Genomic DNA, 18,728 nt, shown 5'->3' with positions numbered 1-18,728 from the left:
CACTTGTGTTCCTCCAGCTGGGGCTGGGTTTGGGCACCCACAGCACCACAGTGCACCCCAAGGGAGGGGTTTGGAAGCAGGGCAGGGTTTTCCCTGCGAAGCAGAGCAGGCTGGAGAGGTGGGGATTCACCCAGAGCTGCTTTAGGACGTGGAGGAACAATTTCCCCCATGGCACAGAGACCCCACCCCGTGTTGGTGGTGCTGGGCTGGGCCAGCAGGGGAGGGGGGATTCTGCCCCTCTGCCCCGCTCAGGTGAGACCCCACCTGCAGAGCTGCCCCAGCCTGGGGAACAGCAGCAGGAGGACGTGGAGCTGCTGGAGCCAGGCCAGAGCAGCCACGGAGATGCTGCAAGGGCTGGAGCCCCTCTGCTCTGGAGCCAGGCTGGGAGAGCTGGGGGTGCTCCCCTGGAGAGGAGAAGCTCCAGGGAGAGCTCAGAGCCCCTGGCAGGGCCTGAAGGGGCTCCAGGAGAGCTGGAGAGGGACTGGGGACAAGGCCTGGAGGGACAGGACACAGGGAATGGCTCCCACTGCCAGAGGGCAGGGCTGGGTGGGAGATTGGGCAGGAATTGTTCCCTGGCAGGGTGGGCAGGCCCTGGCACAGGGTGCCCACCCTGGATCCCTGGCAGTGCCCAAGGCCAGGCTGGACAGGGCTTGGAGCAGCCTGGGACAGTGGAAGGTGTCCCTGCCATGGCAGGGGTGACACTGGATGAAATTTAAGGTCCCTTTTAACCCAAAACATTCTGTATCTCTGCAGAGGACAGGGTGGCCTCAGTTCCTGCAGTAACCCCACTTTTCTCTGCACCTCAGGCAGGGAGTGGGGAAAAAAGCCCAAAAAACAACAGCAACAAAAAAAAACCAACCAAAAGCATCTCGTTCCTAAACCCACATCCAAGCACTGACTGACCAGCACTGGGCAGGTGACATCCAGCTGTCACTGCAGGGTGACAGGTCCCCGAGGCTCTGAGCATCCCTGCTGGGCTCTGTCCTGCATCCTGTCCCTCAGCCAGCAGCAGCAGAGGTGGGGACACCCCGGGCAGGGCCACCCCAAGTCCCTGGTAGCAAAGCTGTCGTTGTCCTCCCCACCCCCACAAAGGGTTCAAAATGAGGAAGTGGGAGGGAAAGAAAATTCGTCACAATCGTTGTTACAGCAGAAAGATAAAATCCGAGTGCTCCGGGATGGCCCCGGGCCGCCGGTGACAGGAGCCCGAGCACCTGGCCTGGCAAGGGACACAGGGACATCATGGTGAGTGCCAGCAGGGCCCCACCCTGCTCCCCTCGAGCCCCCCGGGGTGTCACCTCCTCCTGCTGCCACCTCAGGGCCACCTCAGCCCTGCCCTCCCCGCTGCCAGCCTGGCCCTGAGCTGCCCTGTGTCCCTGCTGCAGAGGGGACAATGTCCCCAGCTTGGGGACAGGCCTGGGGGGGGTGCAGAGGGGTGGTGACCCCCAGGACAGGGTGGGGAGCACCAGGGGATGGGTCTGTGCTGACACAGAGGGGTTTGGGTGTGGTGTGCCATCACTGCTGTCACTGTGGTACCCACAGCACAAATTGTCCCCACTGGTGCTGCTGGTGGGACAGAGAGTGGGCTGGGGGTGGCAGCCACATGGCCCAGGCCAGGAGGGACCCTCTGGGTGCTGGTCCCCGTGGCCAGACGGTGCTGCCCTCCCTGCAGCCCCTCCTGGAGGTTGGTGTGGAGGCAGAAGAGGAAGGTGAAAGCTCTCAAAATTGGGAAGATGCTCAGACATGGGCGAAGGGGCTGGCACAGCTCCTGGGGTGATGCTGTCCCCAGCTATTTCCACCCAGACAGGAAGGGGACAGTGGCCAGGCTGAAACTGAACCTTCTGCCACCCACACTTGTGGCTGTCACCTCCGAGAAGCTGCTCAGATGCTGTCCCCAAGGACACTTGCACTGTCCCCTCCTCCACCACCTGAAGCTGTTCCGTGGCTTCGTGGAGGACCAAAGGCAGCCATGCCCTGGCTCCTGCCAGCCCCAGCCCTGCCTGTGTCTGCTGTGACAGTGCTGTGACAAATCTGCTGCAATATTGATGCTTTCAGTGGTTTTGGAGCTGCTGATGCTTCTGGGCTTGGCCTGTCTCGTCTCAAAAGGTGCCACCTTGGGCTGCATCCGCTCCCTGCTCAGGGCTGCAGCTTCTTTTGTGGTTTAGACCACAGCTTTGAACAAAATACAGTTTTCAAAGCGCTGCCACAGGGCTGCTCCCCTTCCTGCCCAGAGATCCTATCTGAGTGCCAGGAGCATCCTGGCCCCGGGCACAGGGGTGGGCACAGTGCCCATCCCGCAGCTGGGGATGCTGAGGGGCTCCCCATGTGCCACCTGTCCCCTTTGGAGCAAAGTCCCTCGTGCCCAGGGGCTGCAAGGTGGACAAAAGCTTCTCCCTGCTTGGCATGAGGCTGGAGTGGCTCGGTGCAGGTGCCCTTCCCTGGGCAGCTTTGGCCTGGGGCAGAGGAGGGACTGCACAGAGGGGACTGGACAGAGCAGGGGATGGAGAAACTGCTGCCCCAAACCTCTGGGAGCAAATGAATCTGTGCTCCCCCTCCCCACAGGGATGACACCTGCAGCCCTGTCCCATGGGAGCTCCCTGGGCACTGAGCTGGGGCAACACCAGGGTTTTAAGGGATCCTAATTCCCCTTCATCTTGACTTTACTTTGATTTTACCTCATCTTTTAGCCCTGCAAACCCCCCGTGACAGGCTCGGGGAAGCCAGGCAGGAACACCCAGAGCTCTGCAGACAAACCCACCGTTCAGCAGCTGGGAGCTGCTGTTTTCCCCCCAGCTGGGCTGCACCAGGTGCCCCAGCAGAGGCAGGAAAGCCCCTGAGCAGGCCCAGAGGAAGAGGAGGTGAAGGCACACTCACCACTGACAGCTCTGAGGGCTGACAGAGAATCTCTGGGTGTCAGCCCAAAACCTCTGAGCTCTCTGAGCAGGAAATTCTCCTTTTGCCTTGATTTGGCCTCGATCAGCAGCCCAGGGTGCCTGTGGCAGCAGCTTTGGGGTGATGGGGACAGGGCACTGAGGAGTTTGGCTGCCCCTGGGCTCTTCCCACCCTTCCCCCACTGAAGCCCAGGGTTTGGGCTGGGTTGGGTGAAGCTGGGCAGGTCCTGGGGACCCTGGCAGCTCCCTGGGTGACACCACAGTGACCTGGAGAGGACAGCTGAGCCTGCTGTGATTTTCCAGCTGGATTTCCTAGGGGATATTAGGATGAAAGCAAGAAAAAGGCCCAGAAGGAAGCGGAGAAGCTCTCTGGGTGATTTCAGGCTGTGTGAGCAGCCCTGGATGCCCTGAGCCCCCTGAGCTGACCCCAAAAAAAGGTGCTGGACAACACCAAAAAGCCCCTTCAGCAGCTCCGTGGGCTTGACTGGAATTTGGGGTTTGGAGAGGGGATGTTTGGGGTTGCAGAGCCCAGGGAGGAGAGAGGCAGGCAGGTGATGGAGGCAGGTTGTGACAGACACCCCAGGGGGACTGTGGGTGACAATCAGAGGCTGCCAGGAGCCTGCAGGGAAATCGAGTAAAAAGGGGAAGAGGAGAAGAAAAGGGAAATGGAAAGAGTAAGAGGCCAGGGCTGATGGGGGAGAAGTGAAATCGGTGACAGGAGCCTGGGGGGTGAAAGAGGAACCCTGGGGGTGGGGAAAGAGGAGCCTCGGGACACACGGGGTGTCCCCTCCTGGGCACCACAGCTGTGCCCGGCTGGTTTGTGGGGACATCGAGGGGGAGGGGACACCTCTGGGGGGTTTCTGCACGGTGAAATCCCCCCCTGCCAGCCCAGGGCCGGGTTCACCCCCCAAAAGTACAAATCACAGCCCAGCCCTGCTGCTGGCCACAGCCCCCGGGGGACAGAGCTGGGGACAGAGGGCAGAGGCTGCTGGCATTGCTGGCATCTCCTGGGCACCAGCAAGGGGAGCAGGGGGCTGGGACAGGTCCTGTCAGCTCTCTGCAGGTACCAGGAGGGGAGCAGGGAGATGGGACAGGTCCTGTCAGCTCCTCTGCAGGTACCAGGAGGGGAGCAGGGGGCTGGGGCAGGTCCTGTCAGCTCCTCTGCAGGTACCAGGAGGGCAGCAGGGGTCTGGGACAGGTCCTGTCAGCTCTCTGCAGGTACCAGGAGGGGAGCAGGGAGATGGGACAGGTCCTGTCAGCTCCTCTGCGGGTGCCAGGAGGGGAGCAGGGGGCTGGGGCAGGTCCTGTCAGCTCTCTGCCCATACCAGGAGGGCAGCAGGGGGCTGGGGCAGGTCCTGTCAGCTCTCTGCGGGTACCAGGAGGGGAGCAGGGAGATGGGACAGGTCCTGTCAGCTCCTCTGCAGGTGCCAGGAGGGGAGCAGGGGGCTGGGGCAGGTCCTGTCAGCTCTCTGCCCGTACCAGGAGGGGAGCAGGGGTCCGGGGGGTTGGGACAAGCCCCAGTGCGCTGAAATCTGAGCTCTGTGAGGTCCCAGCCGGGCCAAACCCTCCCTTGGCACCGGAGCTGCGGGTTTGGGGGTGGCTGAGCCGGGGAGCCGGGGCCAGCTCGGGCTCAGAGGTGGCCCTGGTGGCAGGAGGTGGCCCTGGTGGCAGGAGGTGGCCCCGGCCCAGCCGCTGTGTCCCTGTCCCCTCAGGGCAGCAAGGAGCGCTTCCACTGGCAGAGCCACAACGTCAGGCAGAGCGGCGTGGACGACATGGTGCTGCTGGCCAAGATCTCCGAGGAGGCCATCGTGGAGAACCTCAGGAAGCGTTTCATGGATGATTTCATCTTTGTATCCTCCACAGGCAGCGGGACAGGCCCGGGGGCGGCGGGGATGGGCTCCGAGGGTTTGTCAGGGTTTGGGACAGCGTGCCAGGACACAGGGGACATCGTGCCAATGCAGGGGACACCATGCCAGGACACAGGGGACACCGTGTCAGGACGGGGACACCGTGCTAACGCAGGGGACACCGTGTCAGGACACAGGGGACACCGTGCTAACGCAGGGGACACCGTGCCAGGACACAGAGGACGCCGTGTCAGGACAGAGGGGACACCGTGCCAGCGCAGGGGACACCGTGTCGGGACAGAGGGGACACCGTGCCAGGATAGAGGGGACACCGTGTCAGGACACAGGGACACCATGCTGGGACAGAGGGGACATCATGCCAGTGCAGGGGATACCGTGCCAGGACAGAGGAGACACTGTGCCAGTGCAGGGGACACCGTGCTAATGCAGGGGACACCATGTCGGGACACAGGGGACATCGTGCCAGGACACAGGGGACACCGTGCCAGGACAGAGGGGACACTGTGCCAGCGCAGGGGACACCATGCCAGGACAGAGGTGACACGGAGCTGCTCCAGCAGAGCTGGCACTGCCGGGCACCACAGCCCTGCAGGAGGACAGGGACGTGTCCCCGAGCCCTTCTCACACCCCACACCCACCTGGGGACATGGCCAGCTCGGTGTCCTGCTCCCCGGGCAGGGGTGGCTGTCCCTGCTGGGGACAAGGAGCAGAGCCCGAGGGGCACAGCAGGGCACGGGGGGTTCTGGGGTGGCAGCGGGGCTGAGGCTGCTGCCCATGGCTCTGCCTTTGCCCTGGACGGGGGGACGTGGCCCCGTCCCGGCTGTGCCTCAGCCACCTCCCCCCGCAGCCCCGGGCCTTTACATGCCTTTGGGGTTGGCTTTTTTTAGCTTTTTGATTTTGTTTTTTGGAGGGGAAAAATACCCCACGCAGCCTCTCCCTTCCTTTTTTTTTTATTTTTCCTGTGCTGCTGCACGCAGGGCTCTGTCCAGTCATGACTCAACATCCCAAGCTTCTGCATTTCCCAGAAAAGCTCCTTCTTCCCACCCTTTGACCCTGTCCCGCCGGCAGGTGGGACACAAATAGGGCATCAAAGGTTTGGGATAACCCCACTGCTCCAATTCCCGCTTTTCCAGCCCCTGCCCGCCCTGAGTGACCCGGGAGTGATGCAGGAGAGGTGGCAGCAGGTGCCTGGCGGGCAGGGAGAGGCAGGACCCGCAGCCCCTCTCCTCTCCGTGCCTCAGTTTCCCTGGATGTCAATCAGGATGGGCTCCTGCTGGAAAATCTGCAGGTGGAGCGTGAGCAGAGGGCGGATTCCAGGGATGCTGGAGAAGCTTCTGGAGCCATCCCCAGCCAGAGCAGGAGCTGAGGGGATGCTCCAGCACCCATCGCACTGCAGGGGCTGAGGGAGCTCTGGGAGTGCCCAAGTCACGGCAGCAGGGCAGCTCTGCCTGTGCCAGGCTGGAAATGCCACCCTCGTGCCATTCCTGGGACATGCCAGGGACCCCATAAGCACCTCCTGCCCCCAGATGGGAGTGGGCAGTGGGAAGGGGGACACGGGAAGGACACATGGCCCTTGACCTGCTGCCCAGACCTACATCGGGCCCGTGCTGATCTCCGTGAACCCCTTCAAGCAGATGCCCTATTTCACCGACCGCGAGATCGAGCTGTACCAGGGCGCGGTGAGGCTGCCCCGGGGGCAATCTGGGGTTAATTCTGTGCAATTAGGGGCGTCCCCTGAGGGTCCCCATCCTCCACAGCCCCTCGGCTGCTGCGGGGCTCGGTGCTCCTAACAAGAGACCCAGCAGCAAATCCTGGGGAATTCAGCTCAGAAAGGCACACTAAAGAAACCCAAACATGGTAAAATGCAGCCCCAGCGAGCTTCCCGAGGAGGAGGGGGGATAGAAACCACCAGACACGCTGCTGCTGAGCTGGTGTTTGTGGGAAGAGACTGATTCCCACAGGGGCAGAGTGAGGGGATTTGGGGAGCTGGGGGTTGCTCTGTGCCCAGCACTGCTGTCCTTGTCCCTCATTTAGGGTCAGTGGGAAGAGGCTGGTTCTCCTGTGGGCAGTGAAGGGGATCTGGGGAGGGGAGCTGGGGGTTGCTCTGTGCTCAGCCCCGCTGTCCCTGTCCCCTGCTTAGGCCCAGTATGAAAATCCCCCCCACATCTACGCCCTGACTGACAACATGTACCGGAACATGCTGATCGACGGGGAGAACCAGTGTGTCATCATCAGGTACTGGGGGACACTGGGCACAGCTGGGCTGTCACTGCCCCTGGGGACACCTGTCCCCACCACCCCTTCTCCCCAGCCTGGGGTTTGCCAGCTGAGAGGTGGCTGAAGAGTTGGCTCCTGGGCTCTGGCGTGACCAGGGGTGTCCCAGGCAGGGACAGAGCCTTGTGCAATGCAGCTCTGCGGGGCAGTGTTGCAAGGGAAATGGTCAGGATGTGGGGCAAGGCCAGAGACTTCCCTCTGAGGCTCCCAAGTCCCCCTCCTCCACTTCTAAATCCGGTGACAACAAATTCAACGTCTCGTGGAGTGGCTCCTCACTGAGCCACGCTCTGCTCACACTGATACCCCTGGGCAGCCCCATCCAAAGGGGTGGCACAGTCCCCAGAATTCGCTGTCATCCTCTGGTCCTCCTCCTGGACCCACCCCAAAGCCCCCCAAGGATGGGTGGCTCTGGTGGGGCCATTTCACATCTGCTCTGCTTTGCCATTTGCACAGCGGGGAAAGCGGAGCTGGGAAAACAGTGGCAGCAAAATACATCATGGGCTACATCTCCAAAGTGTCTGGGGGTGGGGAGAAAGTCCAGGTAGGTCTGTTGTTCCCCCTGCCACTCATCATTTCACCTCCCAACTGATCCCCACCTCCCTGGCCCCCAACATCCCCCTGATGGGGGCTGATGGTGACACACGGGGCAGCCACTCCAGGCCTGGGACACGCAAAGCCTCAGGTCTGTCCCCAGGCCTGGAGTGGGACACAGCAGTGCTGAGCCCTGCCCTCCTCTGTCCCCAGCACGTGAAGGACATCATCCTGCAGTCCAACCCGCTGCTGGAAGCCTTTGGAAATGCCAAAACTGTCCGGAACAACAATTCCAGCCGCTTCGTAAGTGCCAGGGCAGGGCAGGGTCAGCGCTGCAGCAGAACCATTGAACCAGCTGGGTTGCAAAGTTGACCTTTAGATCAAGTCCAGCCATTCCCCAAACCCTGCCCCAAGCGTCCCCAAGTGCCACATTCAGCTTTTCAATCCCTCCAGGGATGGTGGCTCCACCACGGGATGGTGGCTCCACCACGGGATGGTGACTCCACCACAGTGTGTTCCAGTGCCTGACCACCCTTTCAGTGGAGGAATTTTTCCTCACATCCAATCTAAATTTCCCCTGGGCCAATGTGAGGCCATTTCCTCTGGCCCTGTTGCCTGTTACCTGGGAGAAGAGACCGACCCCACTGGGCTCCAACCTCCTTTTGGGTATTTGAGGGAGCAGTGAGGCCCCCACATAAACCATAAAGTTTTCAGCCAGGGGTTGCACACCCCACACAGCTCCTCGTGCAGTGGGGAAGGGCTTGGGGGCAGTGAGGAGTCCCCTGAGGCAGGACCACAGCTCTGAGCAGGATCTGTGCCCGAGCAGGGAAAATACTTTGAGATCCAGTTCAGCCGGGGCGGAGAACCCGATGGGGGCAAGATCTCCAACTTCCTGCTGGAGAAGTCGCGCGTGGTGAGCCAGAACGAGTGCGAGCGGAATTTCCACATCTACTACCAGGTATGGGGGTGGCCTGGGGCCACCAGGCTGCAGTGGGGACCAAGAGCTGGCTGAGCACAACCTCCTGTCCCCTCCCAGCTCATCCAAGGGGCGTCCCAAGAGCAGCGGCAGAATTTGGGCATCATGAGCCCGGATTATTACTTCTACCTGAACCAGACAGACACCTACCAGGTGGAGGGCACAGATGACCGCAGCGACTTCCACGAGACCATGGTGAGTGCCTGCGAGGGAGGAGAGTCCCCAAAAGCTCTGGGGCCGGGCGGGGACTCACGGGCTCCGTGCACCCCCAGAACGCCATGCAGGTGATCGGCATCCGCGGCGAGGACCAGCAGCTGGTGCTGCAGATCGTGGCAGGGATCCTGCACCTGGGCAACATCAGCTTCAGGGAGGAAGGCAACTACGCCCGGGTGGAGAACGCTGACTGTGAGTAGCCAAGTGGCTCCAGGGGACAGGGCAGGGAGCCTCGGGAATGAGTGGCAAACTGGCTGTGTCACAAACCCCCTGGCAGAGGAGGGAAACAGCACCAGCACACTCCCCAGGTTAGACATGGGGAAACTGAGGCAGCAAGCAAATGGCTCAGCCAGAGCTTGGTTAGCCAGGGGGCAGATGCCAGGTGTCACTTTGGGAGAGGAAGGACCCATGTGATCTGTCATTGTCCCACTGCTGTCCTTCACACTCGGATGGGGCCGAGGGTTTTGACCCTGGCCGGAGCCAGGTGGGCAGAACGCAGCCCTGACCAGCCCCGCTCTGCCCAGCCCTGGCCTTCCCTGCCTACCTGCTGGGGGTCGACCAGGAGCGCCTCAACGAGAAGGTCACCAGCAGGAAAATGGACAGCAAGTGGGGCGGCCGCTCCGAGTCCATCACCGTCACCCTCAACGTGGAGCAGGCGGCCTACACCCGGGACGCGCTGGCCAAGGGGCTCTACGCCCGCGTCTTCGACTTCCTGGTGGAGGTGTGTGGGGCTGAGAGGGGGTGGTCACCCCCTGCTCCAGGAGATGGCCAATCCCACCGCTCTGCAGCCAGCTTGCCCCTCTGTCCCCGCAGTCCATCAACCGCGCCATGCAGAAGCCGTACGAGGAGTACAGCGTTGGGGTGCTGGACATCTACGGCTTCGAGATATTCCAGGTGTGTGCGGCCGTGCTGTGGAGCCCGGCGGGATTGTCCTGCCCTGCTCCCACAGCAAGGACAGTGACGGATCCCAGGCTTGGTTCAGGGGTTCCGTGTGGTGGAAAAGTCTCTCCTCCAGCCCGTGCTTCCAAGGAAAGGCTCAGCAGTCTCTGTTGTTTGGTCTCAAGGCAGTTTATTGCAAGTTATCTAAAAGATTTTCTTCTGGGGCTGCTGTGGTTTGCTCACAGCTCAGGCAGAGGCACACACACACCCTGACATCTTTTCTGTCCTCTGACTTTTTCTTCTCTCCCTCTGCCCGTGGGCTGCTGTTATTTTTTATATGGTACATTACGTGTTACATGTTTACAGTTTTTCCCCAATACCTATTACCGATATTAAATGGTGCTTTTCTACTTTAAATTAATCTATGAGTGCCAACATCACTAAGAACATGAAGGCAAAGAGGAAGAAAGCAGAAGAACAGGACCAGCCTACATTCCTCTATTTTAAACCCTCTGACCCCCATGTACAGAACAAAAAACCCCCCTGTACAGGTGTTAAAACCCCCTTGTACAATACTAAAAAATTCTTCCCTCTACTTTGTGATTACTTCTACTATAATATCTAAACTTTTGTGACTTCTTGTTCTTCCTGCAAGGCTGGTAAATCATTCCATGGTTCAAACCCAAAATCACAGCTGTTTCCAGCTGCCTGCCAGGGTCTCAAATGCTTCTGACCAGGGCCTGGAACCTCCAAAAATGTCTGAGGGACATTTTGAGTTCCAACAGGACAGCACCTGAGAAGGGTCCCTGGAGTAGCACCCAAGCACTGCTGGTTGGGGTGCCCCCGATGAGGCAGATGAGCAGACGAAAACTCAGCTCCATTTTCTCTTCCACCCTTACGCAGAAAAATGGCTTTGAGCAATTCTGCATTAACTTTGTGAATGAGAAGCTGCAGCAGATCTTCATTGAGCTGACCCTGAAGGCAGAGCAGGTACAGGGGGCTGGGCCGGGGCCTGTGGGGCGGTGCCAGCACCCCAATTCCTGCACCCCCCTCTTGGAGCAGGGGGTCTGCAGCACCTCCCAGGGGCTCGGGGCACACCCAGCTCTCCCTGTGCTTCCCCAGGAGGAGTATGTGCAGGAGGGGATCAAGTGGACGCAGATCCAGTACTTCAACAACAAGGTGGTGTGTGACCTGATCGAGAACAAGCTGGTGAGTGGGGTCCCCTCTGCTGGGGAGGCTTTTTGGGGAGCAGAGGCACCCAGGGAGAGGGGCTGGGCGGGATGTTGAGGTGGTAAAAGCTGGTCCTGCCAAGCAGCAGAGAATCCCAAAGTGGTTTTGGTTAGCAGGAACTTTAAAGATCATCTTGTCCTACTCCCTGGACATTTTTACCATCCCAGGATGCTCCAAGCCCTGGCCAACCTGGCCTTGGACACTTCCAGCACCCGTGCAAGGGCACCAGCACTAAGCTGTGGCTCAGCATGAAGCAGCTGTGACCAGCTGCAGGATTGAGCCCTGGCACATCCACGGCTTCCCTTTCCCTGTGGCAGAACCCTCCCGGGATCATGAGTGTCCTGGATGACGTGTGTGCCACCATGCACGCCACGGGCGAGGGCGCCGACCAGACCCTGCTGCAGAAGCTGCAGGCGGCCGTGGGCACCCACGAGCACTTCAACAGCTGGAGCTCGGGCTTTGTCATCCACCACTACGCTGGCAAGGTGGGCAGGGCACCCCAAACCCCACAGCCTGCACCCCACAGCCCCACCTGCCGCAGCTGAGGTCCCCTCCTGTCCCCAGGTGTCCTACGACGTGAACGGTTTCTGCGAGCGCAACCGGGACGTGCTTTTCACCGACCTGATCGAGCTGATGCAGAGCAGTGAATAGTGAGTCTGGCAGTGCTGGGGACCTGGGGCACCCCAAAAGGGCTGGGGAAGAGGGCAGAGTCCTCAAGATGCAGATCTTTAAGGCTGGTCCTGCCTTTGTGTGCTGGGGTGCTCAGTCCTGCATGGCCCCATGGGCACCGGGGGCATCCCAGGGTTGCAGGGCTGGGCAGAGCGGGGTCAGAAAATCTGCTCCTGCTCCTGCTCCTGCTCCTGCTCCTGCTCCTGCTCCTGCTCCTGCTCCTGCTCCTGCTCCTGGGGGTGGTCAGGGAGGTGGCACTCAGCCCCACAGCAGAGGATTTCCCAGCTGGCCTCAGCCCAGGCCATGCTGGCAGCTCTCACCTGGGGACTGTCGCCTCCCTTCCAGCGGTTTCATCCGGATGCTTTTCCCAGAAAAACTTGATTCTGACAAAAAAGGACGGCCAACCACCGCGGGCTCCAAAATCAAGGTGTGTCCCACGGGCTGCAGAGCAGCAGCTGCCTCTGGGGCGGTGGCAGGGGCAGTGCTCCCACCACCCCCTTTGATGCTACAGAGGTCGATCCTTGCACCAGAAACAGGCCAACGACCTGGTGAACACGCTCATGAAGTGCACCCCACACTACATCCGCTGCATCAAACCCAATGAGACCAAGAAACCGCGGGACTGGGAGGAGAGCAGGTAACAGGGAGCCCACAGAACCCAGGGAATGGCACCCAGCCATGGAGATGTGGCCAGGACCAGCTTTCCTCCAAACACTGCAGCCCTGGGCTGGTCCCGCTGAGCTGTCCACTAACTTAGGGAAGCACAAGGAGCACGTGGGGACTCACTGTCCTCTTTAGGTCTCATCCTAACCTTTCATCATCCCACACTGTCCCTCCCTGCTGCACAGGGTGAAGCACCAGGTCGAGTACCTGGGGCTGAAGGAGAACATCCGGGTGCGCCGGGCAGGGTTCGCCTACCGCCGCCTCTTCCACAAGTTCCTGCAACGGTGAGTGGCCACTGGCACAGGGCTGGCAGAGCCCACAGCACCTCCTCAGGAGGAGATGAGGGTGTGGGAGGCCCTGACACGGCTTCACAGGTGAAGAGAGTTGGGGGTGTTCAACCTGAAGAAGAGAAGGCTTTGGTGAGAACTTAGAGCCCCTTCCAGAGACTAAAGGGAGCAGCAGAGGGACTTGGGATGAGGGCATGGAGGGACAGGACACAGGGAATGGCTTCCACTGCCAGAGGGCAGGGATGGATGGGATAGTGGAAGGAATTGTTCCCTGGGAGGGTGGGGAGGGCCTGGCACAGGGTGCCCAGAGCAGGGCAGTGCCCAAGGCCAAGCTGGACAGGGCTTGGAGCAGCCTGGGACAGTGGAAGGTGTCTCTGCCATGGCAAGGGTGGGACTGGGTGGGCTTTAAGATCCCTCCCAACCCGAACTGCTGTGGGATTCTGTGACCCTCTCTGTCCCCACAGCTACGCCATCCTCACCCCCGAGACGTGGCCGTCGTGGCGCGGGGACGAGCGCCAAGGGGTGCAGCACCTCCTGCGCTCGGTCAACATGGACCCAGACCAGTACCAGATGGGCAGGAGTAAGGTGTTCGTCAAGAACCCCGAGTCGGTGGGTGGCCCTGACTCCTGGGGGGCACTGCCCGGGGCTGGGCATCACTGGGGAGGGTTTTTGGGGTGTCCTGGCTCAGCACTGCCTGTCCCTCCCAGCTTTTCCTGCTCGAGGAGATGCGGGAGAGGAAATTTGACAGCTTTGCCCGGGTGATCCAGAAGGCCTGGCGCCGGCACGTCGCCATCCGCAAATACGAGCAGATGAGAGAGGAGGGTAAGGCTGGGCAAGGACAGGACAGTGCCACCCCAGCAGCCCTTTTAGTGTCCCCAGCTGTCAGAGCAGCAGCCTGGCTCCTAATCATGGCAGTAATGGTGATTAGGTGATGGAGGAACCAGCCTGGGAGTTGTTTGGAGTCTTTTCCCACTCTAAAGGAGAGCATGGATTTCCTGCTCCTATTTCCAGCCCTGGGAGCCTTGTGCTGTCTCACTCTGCATTTCACAAGGCCTTCCAGGGATGGAGGAGAGTAGCTGGGAATCAGTGTTGGCAGAAGGATGGGACAAGCCACTGACCCCAACATGGGTTTTCCCACCCTCCCAAGCAGGCAGGAAAAATCAAGGAGAAAAACCCAAAAAATGGCTGGGTCCATCCCTCCCTCCCACAGCACAAGGTTTTTTGAAGGCAGTTAATGGGTTTCAAAGCCAGCCAAGCTCAAGCAGCTGGGATTCCTCCCATGGCATAAAACAAACCCCACTTCTCGCTGCCATGACACATGTGACATCTGGGGGGCTCTGAGCCACCAGCACAGAGCCATGTCAGACCTGCACCTCTTTGGGGTCCCTCCCAGCCGCCAGCATCCTCTACAACTTCAAAGAGCGGCGCAGGAACAGCATCAACAGGAATTTCGTGGGGGATTACCTGGGCATGGAGGAGCGGCCGGAGCTGCGGCAGTTCCTGGCCAAGCGGGAACGCGTCGACTTCGCCGACTCCGTCACCAAGTACGACCGGAGGTTCAAGGTACAAGGACACACCTGGGGCTGGGCAGCTGGTGCAGCTCCTGGTGGCTTCCCTTGGGTGGGATGTGTGTGTGTGTGTGGGGTTTGTGCCCCCCCAGCAAAGCCCCCTCACCCCCTTCTCCTGCCCTTTCCCAGCCTATCAAGCGGGATTTCATTCTCACCCCCAAGTACTTCTACCTGATCGGGCGGGAGAAGGTGAAGAAGGGGCCTGAGAAGGGGCAGATCAAGGAGGTGCTCAAGAAGAAGGTGGAGCTGCAGGCGGTGAGCGGCATCTCGCTGAGGTGTGTCCCTTACCAGGGGCTCTGCACGGGGCATCCCCATGGCTGGGCTTCCCTCTCTCCATGCCCTGTTGCTCTCCAGTCCCTCATCCATGGGGGTGTCCAGCCCTGAGGAGGAGGCTCCTCATGCGTGCTTTGCAGAAGCCAGGAAGTTTTCCAGCCAAATCACCCTCCAAATTTCCTCGGGGTGGACCCAAAACCCCTGTGGCATCCCCAAATCCCCACCAGTTTTGGTGAGGTTGACATCCCCTGGTTTCTCCCCCAGCACCAGGCAGGACGACTTCTTCATCCTCCACGAGAATGATGCCGATAATTTCTTGGAGTCGATCTTCAAAACGGAGCTGATCAGCCTCCTGTGCAAACGCTTTGAGGAGCTCACCCGCTCCAAGCTGCCCCTCTCCTTCAAGGACACGTAAGGATGGAGGCCAAGAGAGGTGACAAAGCAGGACAGGGTCCTGTCACCATGGCCTCATGGCTTCTCTTGCCCCCAGACTACAGTTTCGGGTGAAGAAGGAGGGCTGGGGCGGCGGTGGCACGCGCAACGTCACCTTCATCAGAGGACAGGGCGACGTGGCCGCCCTCAAAGCTGGAGGCAAAACCCTTACGGTCAGCATCGGGGATGGGCTCCCCAGGAATGCCAGTGAGTGCCAGGGCACTGGGGGGTGGCAGGGGGGACACAGGAGCACTGGGGTCACAGGGCACAGCTGGAGCATTGGGGTGAGCTGGGTGTACTCTGTGGGGTTTGTGTCTCCCCTGGGAAGGACCCATTTCTGCTTGGTGATGGGGCAGCACCGGGACCTTTGGGGAACAGGGTACAAATGGGGGGACACAGACCCTACAGCTGGCTCTGAGGACTGTCACCTAACGGGGGGCTTGTGTCCCCCCAGAGCCCACAAGGAAGGGGGCAGCACAGGGCAGTGGTGGCAGCAGGTGTCCGGCACCTTCCCGAAGTGCCCCGCCAGCACCCAGAGGTGAGGAGGGGGTACGGGGTGGGGGACACCCGGGGGTGCAGGCTGTGCATGGCCCCGCTGTAATGCACCCTCCTGGGACGGGCTGTTCCAGGGGCCTGCAGGAACGGAGGTCCCCAGATCTCCCGCGGGGACAGCTGGGCCCAGAGGGACACCTACAGGGTGCCCCAGAAGCAGACGCGGGGCCCCCCGGCCGCGGCTCCTCCCGCCCGCAGCGCCGGCCACCAGCCCAAGGCACGGCCCCCATCCCAGCACAACATGGACTTCCTCAGCGTGCCTGACCAGGGGGTGGCCGGGTAGGTCCTGTCCCACCTCCCTGTCCCTGCCCCATCCTCCTCTCCCACTGCCACCAGCGCTGGGAGATGGAGGGGACCGGAGTGGGGCAGTCTGGCTTTGCTGGCAGGACACATCGCCCAGGCTCTTGAGCATCCCAGTCCTCCCAGTCCCTGCACTGGGAGCACCCACGTGTGGGCATGCAGCATGCCATGGGTGTGGGACAGCAGGACGGGCAGCTCATCCTGCTCCAGTTCCCCCAGTCCCTGTACTGGGAGGATCCATCTGCAGGCACAGAGCATCCCATGGATGGGTGTGGGGCAGTAGGGTGGGCAAGAAGGTGCAGCTCATCCTGCCCCAGTTCCAGTCTGTGCATGGGGAGAACCCACCTGCAGCACAGAACATCTCAGGATGGGCAGGAGGGTGTAGCTCATCCTGCCCCAGTTCTCCCAGTCTCTGAACTGGGAGCACCCATGGGTAGAGCACCAGGGTGGGCAGTTCATCCCGCTCCAGTTCCCCCAGTCCCTGAACTGGGAGCACCCACCTGCAGGCACGGAGCATTCCGGGGGTGGGTGTAGGGACAGCAGGATGGGCAGGGAGCAGCAGGATGGGCAGGGGGGGCAGCAGGATGGGCAGGGGGGCAGCAGGATGGGCAGGGGGGCAGCAGGATGGGCAGGGAGGGCAGCAGGATGGGCAGGGGGAGCAGCAGGATGGGAAAGGGGGGCAGCAGGATGGGAAAGGGGGGCAGCAGGATGGGCAGGGGGAGCAGCAGGATGGGAAAGGGGTGCAGCAGGATGGGAAAGGGGTGCAGCAGGATGGGCAGGGGGGGCAGCAGGATGGGAAAGGGGAGCAGCAGGATGAGAAAGGGGTGCAGCAGGATGGGCAGGGGGGGCAGCAGGATGGGCAGGGGGAGCAGCAGGATGGGCAGGGGTGCAGCAGGATGGGAAAGGGGAGCAGAAGGATGGGCAGGGGGTGCAGCAGGATGGGCAGGGGGGGCAGCAGGATGGGCAGGGGGAGCAGCAGGATGGGAAAGGGGTGCAGCAGGATGGGCAGGGGGGCAGCAGGATGGGCAGGGGTGGCAGCAGGATGGGCAGGGGGGGCAGCAGGATGGGCAGGGGTGGCAGCAGGATGGGCAGGGGGTGCAGCAGGATGGGCAGGGGGAGCAGCAGGATGGGCAGGGGGTGCAGCAGGATGGGCAGGGGGTGCAGCAGGATGGGCAGGGGGAGCAGCAGGATGGGCAGGGGGTGCAGTAGGATGGGCAGGGGGGCAGCACATGCCATCCCTCCCGCCGTGCCCGTGCAGACCCCAGCCCTGCCGCCCTCAGGGTGCAGCGGCGGCGCAGCGTGGGCCAGCGGCCGCCCCCGGCCCGGCGCCCCAAGCCCCAGCCCAAGGCCGGGGGGCCGCGGTGCCGGGCGCTCTACCAGTACATCGGGCAGGACGTGGATGAGCTCAGCTTCAACGTGGGGGACGTCATTGACATCCTGATGGAAGGTACCAGGCTCCTGCCCTGCCCGGCTCCTCTCCCTGCCTGCTGGCACCACAGCTGATTTTTTGTCTCCTCCCCAGATGCCTCTGGCTGGTGGAAGGGCCAGCTGCACGGCAAGGAAGGGCTTTTCCCTGGGAATTATGTGCAGAGGATCTGAGCTGGAGGAAACGACGAGGTCACCGTCCTCCCACCCCACCCACAGATGCTGTTCCCAAGGTGCCAGGGCACCTGAAGTTTTCCCACCAACTTCAAAACTTTCTAAAAACTTCCAAACCATGAAGTTTTCCCACCAATGCTGGCACAGAGTGAGCGTTTCCTCACGAGCTGCCCAGACTGTGGGGATCTGCCAGCGCTGGATCTCACGGGCCCTTCAGCTGGGGCAAGGACGGGCTCTCAGCTGCTTGTTCGTACCCTGGCACTCAAACTGCTCCGTGGTCCGAACAGAATCTTTGTTAACAATGATGGCAAACAAGCAGACTCAGCAAACCTGACTCAAATCTTGAGTTTGGGGGTTGTGTTTCACCCACTGCGGCTGTGACAAAAGCTGCGACGTGGGCAGACACAGATGGGAGGCAGCCCCGTTCCTCCCAGCGTGAACCCTCCAGAAAACTCTGAAAACACAAAGCAGCTCCAGCTCAGGCAGCTCGTGGCTCTGCTCAGAACAGGAGAAGCTGCTGCCACCGTGCCCTGGCTTGTCACAACTCCAAGGATGTCTCGGGCAAAGCCCACGGAGCTGTCACAGCCTTTCCTGGCAAAGCTCGGGGGCTGCTGGGCCCGGCAGCTTGTGGGGTTGCATCCCTGTGGGGCCAGGACCGATGCTTGGGGTGGCAACCGCGAGCCTCTGTGCCCACACGCCACAGCCCAGGGCAGGGGACAGCTGCGGGTGTGGGGTGTGGGGTTTGGAGTGTAGGGTGCAGGTGTGGGGTGCGGGGTGCAGGCTAGGGGGTATGGGGTGTGTGATGAGAGGTGTGGGTGCAGAGTGTGGGGGGGATGAGGGATGTGGGGTGTGTGAGGTGCAGGGTGTGGGGTGTGTGGGGTGTGTGGGGTGAGGGGTATGCAGTGTGGGGTGTGTGGGGTGGGGTATGCAGTGTGGGGTGTGTGGGGCGGGGTATGCAGTGTGGGGTGTGGGATTTGGAATGTAGGGTGTGGGGTGTGCGGTGTGTGGGGTGCGGGGTGTGGGATGTGGGGGGGTGTGTGGGATGTGTGGGGTTTGGAGTGTGGGGCTGGGGGTGCGGGATGAGGGGTGCCGGGTGTGTGGGGTGTGGGTGTGGGGTGTGAGATGTGGGGTGAGGGGTGTGGGATGTGTGAGGTGTGAGGTGTGCGGTGTGGGGTGTGGTGTGTGAGATGTGGGGTGTGGGGTGTGGGATGTGGGATGGGGTGTGGTGTATGGGATGAGGGGTGTGTGAGGTGTGAGGTGTGGGGTGTGGGGTGTGGGGTGTGGGATGAAGGGTGTGGTATGTGGGGTGTGGGGTGTGGGATGAGGGGTGTGGGATGTGTGCGGTGTGGGGTGTGGGATGAGGGGTGTGTGGGGTGTGGAGTGTGGGATGAGGGGTGTGTGGGGTATGGGATATGGGGTGTGTGGGGTGTGTGGGATGTGGGGTGTGGGATATGGGGTGTGTGGGGTGTGGGACGTGGGGTGTGTGGGGTGTATAGGATGTGTGTGGGGGCCGAGCCCCGCCCGGG

The 18,728-nt window shown here is 61.5% G+C and overlaps 1 protein-coding gene across 2 annotated transcripts; it reads left to right on the top strand.

The window, feature by feature from the left end:
- The first annotated feature begins 1,103 nt into the window (after positions 1-1,103).
- On the top strand, positions 1,104-17,542 carry MYO1F (myosin IF). Of its 2 annotated transcripts, none has more exons than XM_072919458.1 (28): positions 1,104-1,242; positions 4,601-4,738; positions 6,346-6,435; positions 6,897-6,991; positions 7,484-7,571; positions 7,775-7,864; positions 8,388-8,519; positions 8,598-8,732; positions 8,810-8,942; positions 9,275-9,471; positions 9,564-9,644; positions 10,533-10,619; positions 10,752-10,838; positions 11,177-11,344; positions 11,424-11,509; positions 11,874-11,955; positions 12,059-12,165; positions 12,377-12,475; positions 12,943-13,087; positions 13,186-13,300; positions 13,872-14,041; positions 14,176-14,321; positions 14,584-14,730; positions 14,810-14,924; positions 15,206-15,289; positions 15,381-15,582; positions 16,884-17,050; positions 17,126-17,542. In XM_072919458.1, the coding sequence occupies exons 1-27, from the start codon at positions 1,240-1,242 to the stop codon at positions 17,042-17,044; spliced, it is 3,183 nt and encodes a 1,060-aa protein (XP_072775559.1). In that variant the 5' UTR covers positions 1,104-1,239; the 3' UTR covers positions 17,045-17,050; positions 17,126-17,542. The 2 variants fall into 2 exon arrangements, with proteins under 2 accessions (XP_072775559.1, XP_030112837.4); XM_030256977.4 differs by having other exon boundaries at positions 14,810-14,958.
- The last annotated feature ends 1,186 nt before the right edge of the window (positions 17,543-18,728 follow it).

This window comes from Taeniopygia guttata, chromosome 28, assembly GCF_048771995.1.
Source record: "Taeniopygia guttata chromosome 28, bTaeGut7.mat, whole genome shotgun sequence".
Taxonomy (NCBI): Eukaryota; Metazoa; Chordata; class Aves; order Passeriformes; family Estrildidae; genus Taeniopygia; species Taeniopygia guttata.
This window is presented reverse-complemented; position numbering and strand designations above follow the sequence as displayed.